Below are 18,022 nucleotides of genomic sequence, written 5' to 3'. Positions count from 1 at the left end.
TTTCTCACCATCAAGCAACATTTTGTTGGAGAGGGCCCAACACTCACGTTTATCAAGATCCTTTTGAAACCTGAGCCTGTCTTCAGAGGTCTTAGCAATTCCCTCACCCCCAGCTTTGTGTCATCCACAGTTTTTTTGAGCATGCCTTCTATTCCCTCATCTAAGTCATTCTGGAAGATGTTGAACAGTACTGGGCCCAGGACAGAACCCTGAAATACCTGACTGCATTACCCTGCCAGGTAAATTAAAGGTTCAGGGGGAAGAAATTGAAGGGGGAAGTGTTAAAATATTCTTCCTCGTGGAAAAGCATGAGGCTTAGTGAGTTTCAGACCGGTGCCATGTTAGAAAGGCTATCTTGCCCATATGTAAGCCTGGCATAGCAACTCCTCCAAATCTTAGAAATAATTGCTACTCAGTCATATACAGAGGAAGTGATGATGAAGATGGTAAAGGAGGACTAGATCTGGAGATGTTGCACTCACTCAGTGTGAGTGAGTCACAGAAACAGCTATATATTGAGTTCTACAGCACATTGCTACCAGTTCTAAAGCTTTTATAAACTTCCCTGCTGTGGAGTCCTATTTTCAGGAAAGGCTCACTGAAAACAATAGCCAAGGGCACAGGCATGACCCAAAGCAAATGGGATTTTCAAGCAAGACTTATTAAGGTTTGTTCCAAAACAATTAGCATTAAAAATACAATATTGTGTTGCTCCATGACACTGTGCTTATCATTTTAATCTGGTCATTATTCTTTGCCAGATCGTTCCCTTGTATTCTATCCACTAATTTGCAGCACCGTCTACATTTTGCACCAGTCCATCTTTGGCAACTAAAGCAGATTACAAAATATCAAAGAAACGAACTTTTTTTCTGACCTGTGTGAATGCATTTGAGGAGTTAGGATCTCCTGCTGCTAGGATTCCTTGGTTGTTGTTATTGTCTGATTTTGAAAAGTGAAAATTAATCATCAGATTACCGTCCTATTCGTTCTCAAGTGTGCTCTCCACATTTTCAAGGGTTCCTAATTAAATCATATAGTAATATCATGGGAAGGTGTATTCAGTTACACACTTGCCACTCACCCAGGCACTTAGCAGCAGACCTGGAACATTCGCACTCAAATCAAAGGGTAATTACAGCGATATTTCAGCATAGCAACAAGTAACCTTTGCCATTTCCCTTATCCCAGAAAAGTAATCGGATGTCTATGTTAAAGTGCTTGGAGATTAAAAAGACTGAAGTGGATTCCTGCTTATTGAATAGAGGATGAAATATGGATATATACAGTAGGTCTGTTCCAATGCCACATTTTAGAGAGATGGAATCAGGAATTATAACTTTACTGCCCTGCACTTTGCCAGGAAATACTGAAATCTTTCCAGATTTTCCAAAGCTGGTGAGTGGCCTAAGTTAATATTCAGAGCACAAAGCAAGGTAGCAGTGCTTTCGGAATGAGAGAACACCCTCAGGATCCTTAATAAGGTATTTGTATCAGCCTTGTGAGGTAATCCAGACAAGCACATCCGGGCGTACTAGCTCTATCTTTATTGTAAGGTTACATTAACAGAATTTTGCAAGTCTGCAATTACATCTCTCCCTCCTTATCTTTAGAGTCCAAGAAACTAAGGAGGGTCCCTTCTGAGACTTTTGTCATGCTCCCATTCCTTCTGCAGGCTCAGCAGCCTCTTATCTGACATTGCCTAGTCTGCAGCTCTTCCTCCTGTCTCCCAAGGTCACTCCCACATACAGTACCATTACATCTGTCACTGGTTTGATATTTGCAAGATCCCTTTTTTGGTTACATACCACCAGCTAGCTTTTTTTTTATGCCCTAAGGACCCCATTTTAGCCTTGTTTGCTTACTCTGAGACCATATCCTTTTTTGTTTTAATCACCCTAAATCAGTGTTCCTCAACCTTAGCAACTTTAAGATGTCTGGACTCCAACTCCCAGAATTCCCCAGCCAGCCCATGAACTGTTTGCTTTCATTTTGTCATTATTTTGTGAATTGTGCTCTTTTTGTAATCCATCTTATTCATCTGGACCAAAGTTTCTAGTTTCAAAAGCATCTGTTTTTAATATATTCATTATCGCTAACTATGATGGCATCCTCTTGTACTGGTGGGACCTTTCCTGAACTGTGGTATATATTCCAGCAATGGTTCTATTACAATTTTAAGCAATCCCCAACAATTCTGGAGATACATAACTCTCTTAATTTCCCCTTCCTTTTTTAACAAACACCTTCATTTTTCAGCAGTTTCTCTTCTGAAATCCAATGTGACTCAATACGTTTGTTCTGGAATCTCTCACATACACATACATATTTTTCTTCCCAGTTGGTTGAATCATATTTGCATCTCAAAGGCTTCATCCTCAGTCTTGCAAACCCATCCTCTCTAGAATGCCGATACACAAGGAGATCCCCTTAACTAAACTGTACACAGTTCCTGACAACAAGGAAGAAAATTGCTGCTTTCCCATTGCTAATGAGAATGGGAACTGTTATCTGAAATATGGCTGTTGGGAGAAAAAGGGAACTTGCATTGCTTCCTCTTTCTTCCAGGAAGACTTGCTGAGGTCACTGCTGCATGTATAGAAGTCAGTGTTGCTGTTGCTGTTGTTGTTTTTACCAAGTATGGAAGTTAGATTCTCTGCTTTGCACAAGAAAGCAGACAAGAAGACTAAACTAGTAGATTTATTGCAGATAATTAGGAACCCACACATACAAGACATCACCTATCTAAAGATACCTAGGGAGCCTGCCCTTGGTATATACTGTCCCAAGATTTGAATCCTGGGTCCCTTCCTCAAACCACTGAGTCATCAGCTGTGTGGTTACTTGTTTCCCAGTCTTGAAGATATCTCCCTCTATACTTGTTTTAAAAATGGCTTTCTTTGGTGAGCCGCACCAGCTCCAATCCTTACAGCATGTCTGTTTAGAGTTGTGGGCAAGTATATCTGTAATCGATTGTCCTTGCCTATGTCCATCTGGTTTACCTTTGAGCTGGCGCTGGGATGCAGGGCTATGGAGTGTTTAGAGTATGTGTTTGATGAATAGGCATGTCTTTGTTGTATGAATGTTTTCCTATCTGTGGATGTCTTGATACATAACTCTTGAGCTTCATATCGGCACTATCTGCCAATCTATTTGAAGAACATCTTATATCATCATTCCTTACACTGCGTCAGACTTACCATATTGTCTATATACTGTACCTTTCCCAAAACTAGCATAATAACATTATTAATAGTAGTAGTAGTAGTAATATGCAGTTTTGGATTTTCATATATTTGGCATGCTCATTTGAAATTATGCTTTGCTAAATATACCCAATGGTTACTATTGTGCACCCACTGAAGTCATGCCGTAGACATTTCTCCAAACACTGAAAATAGCTTCTCTTCTAAGGTTATCCTCATTTTCTCTATTTTCTCTTTTCTTTATTGTTTTTCCTAACATTTGGGACAAGCACTTGTTTCTTCTACTTTATATCATAACGTTCTGCATACATTCCAGGCGCTACATAAAATAATAGCTAACCTAGTTTTGTAAGCTGATTGTCCAATTCTCCAAAAATAAACACCTAACCAGAAAGGACATGCAATACTGCTTCTGCTTGCAATCAAAATGAATCTGAAGGCTGCTGTGGGCCCCTCTTCCCCCTAAACATGGCACAGAGATACCCCAATAACACCTTCTTTTCTTCTGTCTCCTTGCTTTCATCTCATCCCCAGACCATAACTGAGACAGTTATATGCCTTAAGCCTATAGCATCCAACGGTTGCTGTAAGGTGTATAAAATCTATTTGTAATGATTGCCTATTAAGGATCTGAGCTGGTGGGCTCCTCGGGTCCTTCGGCGCTCATTTGCAATTCAGCCATTGTTAGCTATAATCCCTCACAAGAAGTGGTTCTTGGTAGGAGCTAACAGTTTTATAGTATTCTCAGCTTTATGTAATGATTGCCTATTCAAAATCACCATCAGACTCACACAGGGCTTTCATGGATATCTGATTTAATGATGAATAGTATGCAGGATCACAAGCAAAGCTGAGAATAGTAAAAGCGTGGGATGTCTCCCAATAAATCCCCAAGCAACTCCCAATCCCTCCCCCCAAAGTCAGTACAATTCCATGCCCCAGGTGCCCCTAGCGGTTCCTGCTGGTCTGCGGGAAACGTCCTTGACAAGGCGAGATAACCCAAACATGCATTCCTCATTCTTTACTCCTCGCTTCGCAGCCTGGTACAAGGAACAGGAGCAGCCCCCTCCCGTACAGCAACTTGTGTCAGCCCCATGGCATGGGAACCCATTACGATGTTTTCCAGGAACATTGGAACAGGGACCATGACGCTATTGCCCTTCACCACCCATTCACCACCCACCTCAACCAACTGCATTCACTTGAATCAGAGACAGGATAGGGTTGACTATCAGACAGCAAATTTATTGTCAATATATGTATCTATATTTCTGCCAAATTGAGGATAGGTAAATGGCATAAGATTTAGTTTTAATTCTAGGTTAATTTCCAGTAAGAAAACTGCACAAATTATATGCCTTAAAATACCATATTATTTTGTGAACAATGGCATCCAGTGTATTATCTTGCGGAGAACACATTTACTGGGGATAATTTCAAAGAACAATTTGGTTTGATTATGAAGGATCATTGAGAAGTATAAGTTCTCAAGTATAAGTTGAGTTTGAGATGGTAGGACATGTACTGCTGAATACAACCAGAACTGAAAGAGAAAAGAGAATATTCAGAAGAGGTCAAACATTTCTAATATTTTTAAGTGGGGGCAGGCAAAATTTCTCTATTCTTTAACAATTTTTACTCTATTTGTTTTGCTAAAAATACTATATATCCAAATATTAGCATATCTAACTAATACAAAGTTAGAAGGCAGGGTTCTGGTGGCATATTTCATTGGAATTAAGATGCAGGAGTAAAGAGTGTAACCATTTTTCATTCTTTCTTGTTGTTCCCTGTGGCTAATATGTACAGTAATAAACCAGCTCCACATCTGGAGCTTAAATGTTCATTCAACATAATATTTTTACAAGATGAAAGGAGGGTAAAGGAGGAATCTGTCTCTGTGGGTGTGTTTTTCCTTCTCACAGTTATGGATTGCATGCCAATGAGGACCAGGTTTTGCAGTAACAAGGCTGGAGGGTAGTTAGATTTCACCCTCTCTGCAAAATTATTTGAAAAGTGGTTGAGAAAATGGGAAGGGACGACTGTAAGCAGGTTCTGGATTGGAGGCACGCTAAGCTGAGTGTTGTTGTCTCAGCCCCCTTCTCTGCTCCTGTCGGTAGCCATGGCAGATTCACTGGGCTGCAGCAGAAACACACCAATGGGTGCTTGGTGGCCAGAATCTAGCAATTTCCCATCATGCCCACTGTGTGGTAAGAGGCTTTGTGGGGATTTCCTAGGACAGTTGGATCCAGTTATCTGCTGCTGCTGGAATTTGTGGGCAGAATTCAAAGGTGGACAAAAGGCAAGCATCCACCTTTTTTTCCAGGGACCTTCCAACTGTCCCGGGATGGTGGATATTAATTATTTTGGAGGACATTTTGGTCTCAGTGGGTTCCCTACCACCACGCTTCCAGTTAACCAGTTCCAGCTTTCAGCAATGAAAAATGCCTCCTTTGGCAGCAAAACCTAGTCCTCCCTTCTCTTTTCAGTCATACTTCCCTGCATGGAATTCTGGAGAGTGGTTTCTTACATTTTTAGAGGTTGCTGCTCTGAGTTTGTACTCCAGTTATACATGGCTCTTTTGTATCATATTGCAATGCTTCTCTAGTTTCTCTGATCGTCTGCCTGAGGCTTAGCACATGAAGTCTGGTGAGTAAAACCAACCTTCCTAGAAGATTCCCATGTCTTTTCTTTTATTGATGTCTCGCTTGAGTTGGCAAAAAGAACAGAGAGGGCAAAACAGGACTGCCAAGAAGTCAGACAAGAGGGATCCCTGTTAAGCAGAAAAACAGGTTAAAAACGGAATGGTTCTTTTTGGAAGTGGATGGGGGAGTCCCGTCATAAACAAATGAAACTGTTGGGAGCTCTTCACATGTCAAATATGTCATGTATGAATATTTCAGTATACAGAGTACCCTTCAGTTCCCAGAAGTTCCCAGCCAGTATCATCATTGCTGAGAATTCTCAGACTTGAAATTCACAACTCTGGAAGTAGTCCTCTGGTTTGTTAATAAATAAAGAAATACCTACTCTGAGAAAAGGCAATTTTGATCAGTGCAGAGATGCTTAATCCTCTTAGTGATAAGGAAGAAAAATCTTTTAGTTTGTACTTGCATGCAAACTGCCTAATTTCTAAATTTTTACACCTATGCACAGATTAAAAGTTATCACTATGAAATTCACCCTTTTCCTAACCTGGCAATATATTTCACCAATTAAAAAAATAGATAATCTTAGAGAAAGTCTGTATAAAACACATTATATTAGGAAACTTGTTAACACAACTGGGTTTGTGTATGTTTGTAGACATATTAGCTAAGATGCATGTGATTTTTGGTGAAAACCTTTTGTTAAAAAAACCCAAGTCCAGCAAATCAGATCTGATTCACAAAAAAACTTACAAAAATCAAATTGAATAGAATCATAACAATGAAAAATTGAAATGGATAGATTCACACATCCCTATACATTTCTTTGGTGTTCATGGCTTCTCTCCTTAAAATGCCCCTGCTATGGGTGGAAACCACAGTCTTCACCTTCATCCACCACACAATTAATCAGATCAGTTAAAGACCAAATGGCTGCACTGATACAGCGCATTCAGACTGATTAGGGCTAGCCTTGGCTAGGTTTTCTGTGATTTTATGTGCTGTGTGAACACACACTCTGCTTACTTTGCCATTTAATGCATTGTACAAATTCAGAAAAGGGTTGTTTTGACAACCGGGTTAAAGGTGTTACAAGATCCACGTGAAAACAGGAAGGAAGCAAAGATCCTCTACTCACCGGAATGCCATATTTTGTCCGATAGACGGATCTCATGGCCATGCTTGTGCCACAGAGACAGCATTCATCCATATCTGAAGCAATTTGGCATCCCAAACACATGGAACAAAACGATCCACAGAGACCTAGGGAGGAAGGAAAAACCGTTGCAGATACCATTTGGGAGAAGGTAGAGTTGATACATGGTAAGATCACCCCATAGAGAGATTTATCTTCCAGAGAGTATCACATGCTATTTATGAAACAAAACACCAACAACTATAAATTCAAGTAGGAATTAGACTGGTGGATAATTTATTCCAGTTGCTCTCTGCTATTTTGCTACTTATTCAATCCACCCTATCCTGTATTGTGGAGCTGGCTTTCCCAACTTCATCTCCTCCAAACATGTTGGAGGAAACTGGGTCAGTCAGGTCTCCAATCTTCCCTTTTTAAGGAAAGCTGTTCGATTGCAGCTCTGGAGGGCCCTGGAGAAAGCAGATTATCTGGACTGTTTTCAGTTGGGTTTGGGACATAAATACAGAGATGGCATTGACCACACTTATGGATGACCTCTGGCAGAATCTGATGCAACTGTCTTGGCTCTCTTTGATCTCTCAGCAGCCTTCAATACTATCAATTATGGTATCCTCCTGGGCTGCCTATGGGGTTTAGGAGTAGGAGGCACAGTGTTGCAGTGTTCCCTTCCTTTCCCTGAGGCCAGTTGCAATCAGTATTAACAAGGAAAGAGGTTGAATGAGGTCCTTAATATGTGGTGAGCCACTGGGTTCAATGCTCTTGTCCTTCCTGTGAACAACTATGTGAAGCTGCTGGGCAAAGTCAACTGCTGGCATGTGGTCAGGTATGAACATGCTGATGATTCCCAATTATATACAGTATTTCCACCCTGGGCCAACCAAATGAGGTTGTGTCCCAGTGCGTGAAGGCTGTTGGGTTCTAGATAGGTAGGAAGAGACAAACTGAATCCTGACAAGACTTAGTGGCTGTGTGTTTCAGGTTCTCTCAGGTTCCCCCAGTACCAAGGACTTTCTACCCTGAGTTCTGAATGTAGTTCAGGTGGTCCTCTGTTAATGACCACTCATTCAGCAACTGTTCAAACTTATGATGGCACTGAACAAGTGGTAGTTATGACCGGTTCTTGGAATTCTGGCCATTGCAATGCCAGTCATGTGAACGCAATTTTCGACCTTCCCTGCCAGCTTCCCACAAGCAAAGTCAATGGGGAAGCCGGCAGGAAGTTGGAAGTCATGGTCATGTGTGGTCCTTGCTTAACAACCCATGCAGTCCTTGCTTAATGATGGCAACCAGGCCTGCCAGAATTGCCATTGCTAAGTAGCATGGGCACATGACATTGTGCTTTACGACCGCATTGTTTAGTGACATCGATTCTGGTCCCAATAGTTATTGTTAACTGAGGACTACTTGTAATACTCCCCTGGGCAGAACTGGAATGCAGTTTTCGGAGACCTCCTACTCCTGCTCAATGAGTAGGTGGCAGCTGTGTCCAGGGGGCCTTTACCTAGATTCATCTGGTATGCCAATTGCAACCTCTCCTGTACAGGACATCCCCTCTCATGGTCACCTATGCCTTAGTCATCTTTCACACAGGCTACTGTAGTGCATACATGGGGCTGCCCTTGAAGACCACTTAGAAACTACAGATGGTCCAGAATGCAGTGGCACAGGCATTTATGGATGCATCTCAGCAAGCCATGTAACATTTCTGCTGCACAAAGTGCACTGGGTACCTGGATAAATGGCAATAACCTTTCCACTGTTGGATGTTGGGAAGTAAGATCAGGAAGTGGGAACATTCCTTGTTGCTTACTCATGAATTTCCTAGGGTCAACTAGAGGGCAAAGTGAGAAATAAAAGACCTAGATTGGAACCGCCTTCAGTATGATGTAATTAATGTTATGAAACTACTTGACCTTGTTACAGAGATTCTAAGGCAGGCTTTCCCAAGGCAGAATTAAAGAGATTCTAAGCCAGGAAATAAAGCTGACAATTCTGGGAGTCACAATCACAAGCATCTAGAGCAGTGTTTCATAATCTTGGTAACTTTAAGAGGTGTGGACTTCAACTTCCAGAACTCCCCAGCTGGCATTCTGGGAGTTGGAATTCTGGGAATTGGCAGCCACACCTCTTAAACTTGCGAAGATTGAGAAACACTGCCCTAGAGGGTAGCAGGATGAAAAAACAGCTTAAAGCAGTTACACATAGTTTTGCTTTTCTCTGTCTTCAGTTTTTAGTTCTGGGTATAAAATTCTTGTAGTTTTCTTAGGGGCATAACATTCAAAACCACAAGTGGAAGCCAAAGGCCACGCATAATTCATCTCTACTGTTTCATCAGAATATCTAACATGTTCAATTAACCTTTTGTCCACAGGAGACAAAGCAACACAGACCTGTAGAATGAGGAGGATTTCCCCTTATTCTTCCAAAATTACATCAAAGGGGAACTGGTCTTCTCACTAACTTCACACTGAGACACTTTAGACTTTTTTTTTTTCCTGGAAGGAGCCTCTGTTGCATCTGTCTATGGTGCAAGGTGATACAAGTAATTGTGCTAACCATCATCTGCACACCTGGCACAAGGCCCATTTTACTTAACTGAAGGCATGCCTGTAGGAACGAATATGGTTAAAACAGAAGTGGCCCTTTGTAGCCATGGGTGCAATTCATTTAATAATAATTTTAAAAATGGAATTTATTTCCAGAGACTTTATTGATCTTACTGTGCCCAAGCAGAATTCAGGAGCCCTTCCTTCAGTAAACATCATAATCTCAATGACAAAAGAGATCTATTTCCAGCATGAAAACCTTCTGGTTTGGAAAAGTGTTTGGTCCAAGATTTACTTAAGAGTCCCAACAAGTCTAAAACTGTCTCCACCCTGAGGTATGTACAGGGTTACTCACAGACTCCACAGTCATTGAAACAATCGAGTAAGCCTGATTGCCACTGAGGACTTTGATGTTGGACCACCATCACCTGCGGCTGGCTCATAACCACCTGAGGATTCATCTTGAGGGCCCCTAATTCTGAAAGAGAGAAAGAATAGGATTTTTTTAAAAAAGAAGTTAAATAAATAAACCCAACCAACATGCTTATGTGCTAAGTGCAAGGAATCCATTTCATATCCAGGCAGAACATTTTCAGAGGTTCTATAAAACATTTGATACCAAAAGGGATGGCAATATCTGTATGATGAATGTGTTGGTTTAAACCATACATGAATGTTTAAATCTATCCCAGTGTTTCTCAACTTCGGCGACTTTAAGCTGAGTGGACTTCAACTCTCAGAATTCCCTAGTCAGCATGGCTGGCTGGGGAATTCTGGGAGTTGAAGTCCACTCAGTATAAAGTTGCCAAAGTTGAGAAACACTGATATATCCCAAGAATACCTCTAGTCTGGAGTTCCTTGTGGGCAAGAGAAATAACTACTAAGAACAAGTTAACTAGAAATGTAACAAATGCTTTTGGCCTAGAAATCACTTTTGTTTGTTTAGAGTTTATTTCATTTAAACTCTATGGAAGCCGCCCTCTATTGGATTTCAGCACCATTTACAAGATCATGAATAAAGCCCCGCTGAGCTGCTGAGCTTGCCGATCAGAAGGTCGGCAGTTCAAATCCGCGTGATGGGGTGAGCTCCCGTTGCTAGTCCCAGCTCCTGCCAACCTAGCAGTTCGAAAACATGCAAATGTGAGTAGATTAATAGGTACCGCTTCGGCGGGCAGGTAACGGTGTTCCGTGTAGTCATGCCGGCCACATGACTACGGACAAACGCTGGCTCTTCGGCCTTGAAATGGAGATGAGCACCACCCCCTAGAGTTGGACATGACTGGACTTAATGTCAAGGGAAACCTTTACCTTTACTAGATAAATATTAAACCATCACTACCAGAATAAACAAGAAGCAAGATCTCATAAGGAGATCCTTGCTTCATTTTTTTTATTAAATAAGTGGAAAGTGGCTTGTATGTACCTGGAATAGGTATGAAAGATGCATCAGTGAACTACAATGTCTGGGATTTTAATTTTGCTGGATTATTAGGGCCCACATGGATGATAGGTACAGAATAACTCTCTATATAGGATAAGAGATATCTTGAAACAACCACCATCTTTGCAGGAGTGACTGGCAATCTACTGGTTGCACACTTGTACACACACAAACAGCACACCTTTTGATTGCTGATATTTCCAAGGATGTATTGCCCTACAGTTTAAAAATAGGTAGAAATAATCTGGAGATTTTAAAACAGACATTAAAGTGGAGATTAGATAAAGGAGAGATAAATGGTATATTTAATCTTAATATGGATTTCTAGTGTGCAAAGCGTATTATAAACCTTTCAGTGACTGCTATCAATGTTTCCTGCAGACACTTGCAATTAGGCACGCTCAGAGGAAACTGAAGGCTCAGCTTGAATATATTCTTTTAGTGCTTTCCCAGCAATCTCAATACAGTATATGGAAGACAGCTTCTTCCAAGCTGAAGAGCCCAGTCATGTAGGCTTTCATTCATTCTCCCACCACTACGGGACCCAGAACTGGTAGTCAAGCTTAGTGGTTCTGGCCCCACACAGAGTGTTTTCATAACAGACTTCTCTTCCCTGAGCTTTTACTCCTCCTCCTTTGCTAAAGTCAGCCCTGACAACTGCTCAGTTTTATCTGGTAAACAAATAGCTGTTGTAGTCTGCAAGCACAGGCCGGGCCATCTGGGGAGCAAGTCAAGATGGCAAACAAGACCACACAATCAAAGCCCAGTTCCTTTTCAAATGTGTTGCATGCTTGACATTTTGACTTTTATCCTTCCTTGTGGATATCTTAGGGAATAGGTCTGTTACCTGGAATTTTAGGCTTCCTTATTAGCTTTTTAGTAAAGGTGATATTAGCATTTAAGCATAGCATCCATGCCTTCTTTTCAAGTTCAAGAAACCATGTTTTCCTTTTACCCAAAGCCCTTTCTTTTACGTGTAAAAGCTAGCCTTTTCAGCAACTAAACAATAGAGAGCGTATTCTGAAAGTCCTTGAACACACTTGCAAGTTTTATGATGATAGAAACCCGGCTGGGAGTGGCATAACCCATAAATTTGCCATTTGTGGAATGTTATCTAGAATCCACGTTTTCTATTGTTCAATTCTCACACGTAATCAATGTCTTTTACTGTTTGATTACTTGCTTTATGATGTATCACGTATACCAAAGGTCTCTGTACCCTATGAAAGGACTTGACACCCCCATCCCTAATAAATACTTTTGCTTTTGCCTGAATTGCTGTGTGATTCATGTTTTCAAGTAGGCAAAAAGCCACTTTGCAAAGTTAGTCTGTCTCCCAAATTCAGGGACCAAGTTTTATCAGCTCCACGCCAAACTTGGGATGCCTGAGTTTCCAGGCAACACGTCTTTATGCAGCTAAACAATATTATTTGCTTTCCAAGGAGGATGTCATAGATAGTTTAAGAGTGGGGGAGGCCCTAAGTAAAATGGTAGCAGGATGCTCTTCAGTGGCATCTTCTTAAAACAATTCCTCCTTCTACGGGACGGTAATAGAACTTACTGGTTGCATATTGCTTGTATAGAAAAGGTTATCTTTTCAGTTTCAGGTATTTCAAAGTAGGCCTGGCCTAAAATCCAGGAAACCTACTGAAATGCAGTTTAGATCAGACTGTCCCAACCACATGAAACCCAGATGTGGTGGGATGAGAATCCCCCTAACTGCCAGATAACATGCTGTCAGAGAGTGAAAGCTGAGCTAGAGGGACCTGACATGCTGTACGTGTTATGACTTTTTATGGGCTTTCCTATTTGCATGAATTAATATTTATCATGGAAAAATTTGACTGCTCAAGTTGATTAATTTGACTAGTTAAAATGACTAACATTTGCAACCCCGGGGGGAAAAAACACAGTGAAGGATGAAGTCTTGCGTGTCCCGTTTTAACAAAAGGCCAAACTTCATGATGGCATTATGATTTACATAAGTTTGAAAGGGAATATTGCACATTCTTGGATGGTTTCTTTTCTATTTTTTAAATCAGGGTTGGAAATTTGGAGGGCATAAGGATGTGTGACTGAAGGGAGAAAAGCCTTTCTCTTTCCCATTATCTGACCAGTTAGACAGCCGACACATGGGATTGTGTTTAGGTCAATGAACATCTTTCCCAAACAGCAGGAGGATGGAGGGGGTGAACTTCTCTCTAGTGTGTCCTGTCTCTTTGGCTCTCATGGATTTTTCCATTTGGAAAAATGCAAAGTTTAGGGTAAAGAGTTAGAAGGGTTTGGCCAGGTGAGCCAGATGATGTGGATGGATCACAGAAGGTAGCCCATCCTTACTTCAAGGGAAGAAGAGGAAGAGGATAATACAGTAATTGTACACTTGAGAAATAACTCATTTAGGGTCTTGCCTAATAAAGCCAGAGATCCAAAATATGTACTACTAGTGCTTCTTCTAAACCTCAAATTATCACACTGCCAGCAGTTACTATTTCAACAGTTTTGAGCATGCACATTCAGCCTTGAGAACAATCATTTAGCCTCTTCCCACACCCGAAATAGCCCCATATCCAGTCCACTTCGTAGTACTGAGACATCATAGTGCTGATAACTTGACAACCTTAATGAGGGAAGTTTCCTCCCTGCTCTGATTCACGGTATAATAATTACTTTATTGCTTGAAATAAATCACAAATTACTGTACATCCAGTGCTCTACCTCTTTGGCTACCTCTTTTAATTCCTGTTGTAACTTGCAAACAAAAGTAATGAAGTAAATGGGCAGCATAAAAATAGCCACCTTTCAGAACAGCTTCTGACTGTTTTACAAATGGCATTGGACAATTCTCTAGCCAACTGGTAGGAAGAGAAATTAGGTGATATCTAATTTAACTGAGTATCTCCAAGTTATCAAGGGTGGGTCTTCCTTTAATAAAGACCGTAGTACTGCTACTGGGAAAAAAGAACCGTAGAGGTCCTCTAAACTCTACTCCTAAACTTTTTCAGGAACTATACTGGATGTCAGGGAGTCTGCTTGCAATTGGAGAGATGTCCAGACAGTGAAACACAAATTATTTATATAACCCTTGTTCAACTTATGAATGTCCAACTGCCAAAATATGGCACTCATCTGTGAACATTTCTCCAAAACTCTCTTCAATGAAAAATTAAAAAAAAAAAAAAAATCGATAGACACATTGCAGAATTTCCCCTTCCTATTCTGTCCCTCACTGTCCTGCCATCCTGGGGATATTTTTATTATCTTGCCTGATGAAGAGATTGTGGAAATGCAGAGCTTTGCTATTTTATGAACCTTCATTTTTTTTCCTCATGAAAAGGCTGCTTTGATATGGATCTTCAATGATTTTTCCCCTTTGCTGGTCAGCACAACTCCATTTTTCTTAATTATTCTTTCAATGAGAAGGAAGGAGCAAGAGGTCAGTGTTATATCACAAGATAAAAATAGTTATATCCTAAATGGAAATCCAAGTTTTTGTTGGTTTTTTATTTCCTGTTTCCTATTTTTGCCCACCTAACTATATTAGGCAATAGAGAAATAGCCTAAAAAAGCTGAGATCCACCCCCTAGTTCGAAACCCATGTAGATAGATCAAAAAGGAAAGTGCAGAATAGAAAATGGTGACAAACAACCAGTGTAGAAGAATGGGAATCAAGTAATGGCTACCATAAGATAATCATGTGGGCTTTTTTTTCAGCAGGCAAAGAAATAAATCTCGTCAAAAAGGCACAACAAAGGATGTTCTTCCTGCATCAACTTAGGAAGCTTAATCTATCTCAGGAGCTTTTGGTACAGTTTTACAGAAGAATTATTGAATCTGTTATCTGTTCTTCTATAACTGTCTGGTTTGGTTCCGCAACCAAGCAGGACAAATATAGACTTCAACGGATAGTTAAGTCTGCAGAAAGAATCGTTGCAATCTGCCTGCCTTCTATAGAAGACCTGTAATATTGCAAGGGTCAAAAGGAGGGTGGAGAAGATATCTGCAGACCCTTCGCATCCTGGATATAAACTGTTTCAACTTCTACCATCAGGACAGCGCTACAGAGCACCGTATGTCAAAACATCTAGACATCAAAACATTTTTTTCCCTTGTGCCATTGCTCTGTTGAACTCCTAATTAATGTAGCATGATACAATGATTGACAATGTATGGTAAGACATGACTGCTAAGATGTGACCGGTAATGCTCTGTTACTTGTGAACATAGGTTAGACAACAGATGCAGTACGCTGTCCCTTAATTCTCCTCTTAAATATGAGTGTGTGTTAGTTAATAGCTGTATTATTTCCTTCAATTTTTTTTCTTTCTTGATTGTATAGTTCTAGTAAGTAACATTATTACTTTACTATTGTTTATGTCTGATGTTATGTAAATATATTGAGAGCTCTTGCACCAAAGTCAAATTCCTTCTATGTCTAATCATACTTGGCCAATAAATATTCCATTCTATTCATGAATCTGCAGAAGGCCCTTTCCTTCTTTTCCCCAGATGTCCTCCAGATGTACCCACAGCCTTTTCTAGCAAAAGGTTGATGAAGATGCAGAGATGGAAGGTTGAAACTGAAAAAGGACTTGGAATGTTGAGCCATAAGTGGAGGGAAAAAAATTAAAGGTGGCTAAAGAAAATGTAAAACAACCAAGAGCAGAACTGCCTGGAATGTGATGCTCTCAAGAAGTTCTTTTTGTGATATGTGAAAGCCTGCAGTCTAGGAAAAATAAATTGTCCTAATAAAGAACAGGAAGCTAACAAGAAGAGATAGAGAGAAAGTATATATAATCAGAGAAAGTCATTACAGGAAATGTTTTCGGGGCAAGCAGATGACAGGAAGACTTGCATGACTAATGTTACTGCGTGGCCTTCTTGGGCAACTGCCAGGCTCCTGTCTGGCTCTTGGAACCTCCAAGTGGTTTAGAGTCTGGAGTCTTCTTGGCCTGGGCCTAGGCACTCCATTTTAATTTTCCACAATGGTTGAAGAAGGAAAGATAGGACCTTTGCATGCTTCTGAACTATACCTCCCAACACCTGTGCTCTGGGAATACAGTAGTTGTCCAACAATATTGACTATCAAGGCTTTGAAGATAATCAAAATGGGGATTCTTGGATTTAGTTGGGCACTACTCTCACTAGTTAAGCTAGAGGACACCTCCCAAATACAGGCAGTATTTTCACTGTATTGGAATAAAGATTGTATAGGCAGTAGTAAACAGGCAGTAGTAATGCCATTGTATAAAAGCTGGCTTCTCCATTAGAAACAATAGAGACACTGTGTAGCATATCCATGTAAAGGAAGACATGTCTCTTATGCATAGCCATGTAAAGGAAAACTCAACTTACGTATAGAAAACACATGTATAGGAAAGATAAGACGCCCATTAGCTCTAGATAAAGAGAGATATGTTTAACTATTAATAAGGAGGCATATGCCTTCACTTTTAAGATAGGGAAACCTCTGTTTTAACAGAATATGAAAGGAAGGAAGGGTTGCACAGGAGGAAAATGTTCATGCTGGTAGAGCAGAACTATTGTAATAAGCTAACACATTCCATTCTGTTGATAATGATTGGCTAGATCTTTAAACTAAAAAACCTATAAAAAGGGGAGGGAAAGGTAGCCCTGACACAGCTGCCTATCCAAAGCTACAACTTTGGATTGAATAAACATACTTTGACCTCCACTGATCATCTGGTTTGTTTTATTGGAATTCCTGGCTTGGCACCAACCCAGAAAGGGAAAAGAAGGTGTCTTGGCCTTCTGACAACCACATGCTTAATTTAGTCACAGAGACAATCCACTTTATGGATTTGCACAATGCATTGAATCTAACTAACAGCCTTGGTTTGCACAAAGTCCTAAGCCACGTAACTACTAAGCAAGGCTAAAGCACCTGGGTTTAATGTGTTGCATGTATGCAGATGCTGGGTCATTCCTAAACAGGGTAAGCTCATTGAGGCAACCCAGAATGGAGCATGGGACACCAGAAATAACTTTGTGAAGGGACCGCTCAGAGTGGAGCTAACCGGGAGCCTAGAACAGAATCCCCAAACTGGTGCACAGATCCATTGTCACCTCTTGATGACTGGCACATCAACTGGCTGGTTGACATGTGTCAGTGAATCCACACTGATTGACTGCTACATGACAAAGGTTCACTTGACTAAGTTTCAAACATTTGTTGTCCCGCTCAGTGTCTACCCTTCATTTTTAGCACAATTGGGCAAACTGTGAGTCACAAGTAAATTCCACTTAAACAGAGGTATGACACAGGTGTGACATTAGCCCAACATTATTTGAAATCCAATCCTATTCTTCCTGAGTTTTGCGTACTATTTCCTCCTTTTCTGGCTAAGCTGTTGCAGTAGGTAATAAATTTCCCCACCTATATTTGTAACTTCTTTTAGGTCATACAAAATATTTGAGAAGCCACTTTCTCCTGGTACAAATCTGTACACCTGTACCATTAAAATGATACACTGTGTAGAAAAGCAAAGTTAATCACAGGCTTGTTTTTAATTTTGCAGTTTTTAGAAAGTGAGATTTGTTACAGTGTGAGTAGATTTCCTCCCATGAGAATTCTAGTTAACTCTCAAATTCTTTTGAATATTGACAGAAAATAGTCTTATAAAAGATTGACATAGGATTCATGCACGCCACTTACCGTGTGCTTAGACAGGAACGGAGATCTTGCTTCTTTGAAGTTAACAGTAACTATAGAGACAGTTACAGGATTGACCAGCCTTTGTAACCTTCTGATACTGTAATTGGTTCTTTAGCAGGAAGTTAATAACTGCTGTTGAGTTCACAGTATTTTGCAAGAAGATAAGTGATACCTCACTAGAGCTTGAGAGTCTAATAGTATTCATACTGAAAGGAAACAAAATAAGTAAAAGCAGGAAATAAGCAGACATTGCATGGAGAGGGGAGGGAGGGAGGAAGGAAGGAAGGAAGGAAGGAAGGAAGGAAGGAAGGAAGGAAGGAAGGAAGGAAGGAAAGCATATTTCTGCCCAGTT

The 18,022-nt window shown here is 40.6% G+C and overlaps 1 protein-coding gene across 2 annotated transcripts; it reads right to left on the bottom strand.

The window, feature by feature from the left end:
- Nucleotides 1-4,470: 4,470 nt before the first annotated feature.
- LOC134501876 (placenta-specific gene 8 protein-like) lies at nt 4,471-17,821 on the bottom strand. Of its 2 annotated transcripts, none has more exons than XM_063309873.1 (5): nt 17,671-17,821; nt 9,912-10,028; nt 6,993-7,117; nt 5,871-5,979; nt 4,471-4,749 (listed from the first exon to the last, which is right to left on the bottom strand). In XM_063309873.1, the coding sequence occupies exons 2-4, from the start codon at nt 10,015-10,017 to the stop codon at nt 5,875-5,877; spliced, it is 336 nt and encodes a 111-aa protein (XP_063165943.1). In that variant the 5' UTR covers nt 10,018-10,028; nt 17,671-17,821; the 3' UTR covers nt 4,471-4,749; nt 5,871-5,874. The 2 variants fall into 2 exon arrangements, with proteins under 2 accessions (XP_063165943.1, XP_063165944.1); XM_063309874.1 differs by lacking the exon at nt 17,671-17,821 and adding an exon at nt 12,559-12,660.
- Nucleotides 17,822-18,022: the final 201 nt, after the last annotated feature.

The sequence above is a fragment of the Candoia aspera genome, chromosome 8 (genome assembly GCF_035149785.1).
Source record: "Candoia aspera isolate rCanAsp1 chromosome 8, rCanAsp1.hap2, whole genome shotgun sequence".
Lineage (NCBI taxonomy): Eukaryota > Metazoa > Chordata > Lepidosauria > Squamata > Boidae > Candoia > Candoia aspera.
This window is presented reverse-complemented; position numbering and strand designations above follow the sequence as displayed.

What these genes read in the sequence shown, in the direction of transcription:
- LOC134501876 (XM_063309873.1), bottom strand. Translation starts at nt 10,017, where the DNA reads ATGAATCCTCAGGTGGTTATGAGCCAGCCGCAGGTGATGGTGGTCCAA. An exon ending in TTTCAATGACTGTGGAGTCT is followed by an intron (nt 7,118 to 9,911) that starts GTGAGTAACCCT and finishes CTTCCTCCCTAG; the next exon opens with GTCTCTGTGGATCGTTTTGT. An exon ending in GGACAAAATATGGCATTCCG is followed by an intron (nt 5,980 to 6,992) that starts GTGAGTAGAGGA and finishes TCTGCTTAACAG; the next exon opens with GGATCCCTCTTGTCTGACTT.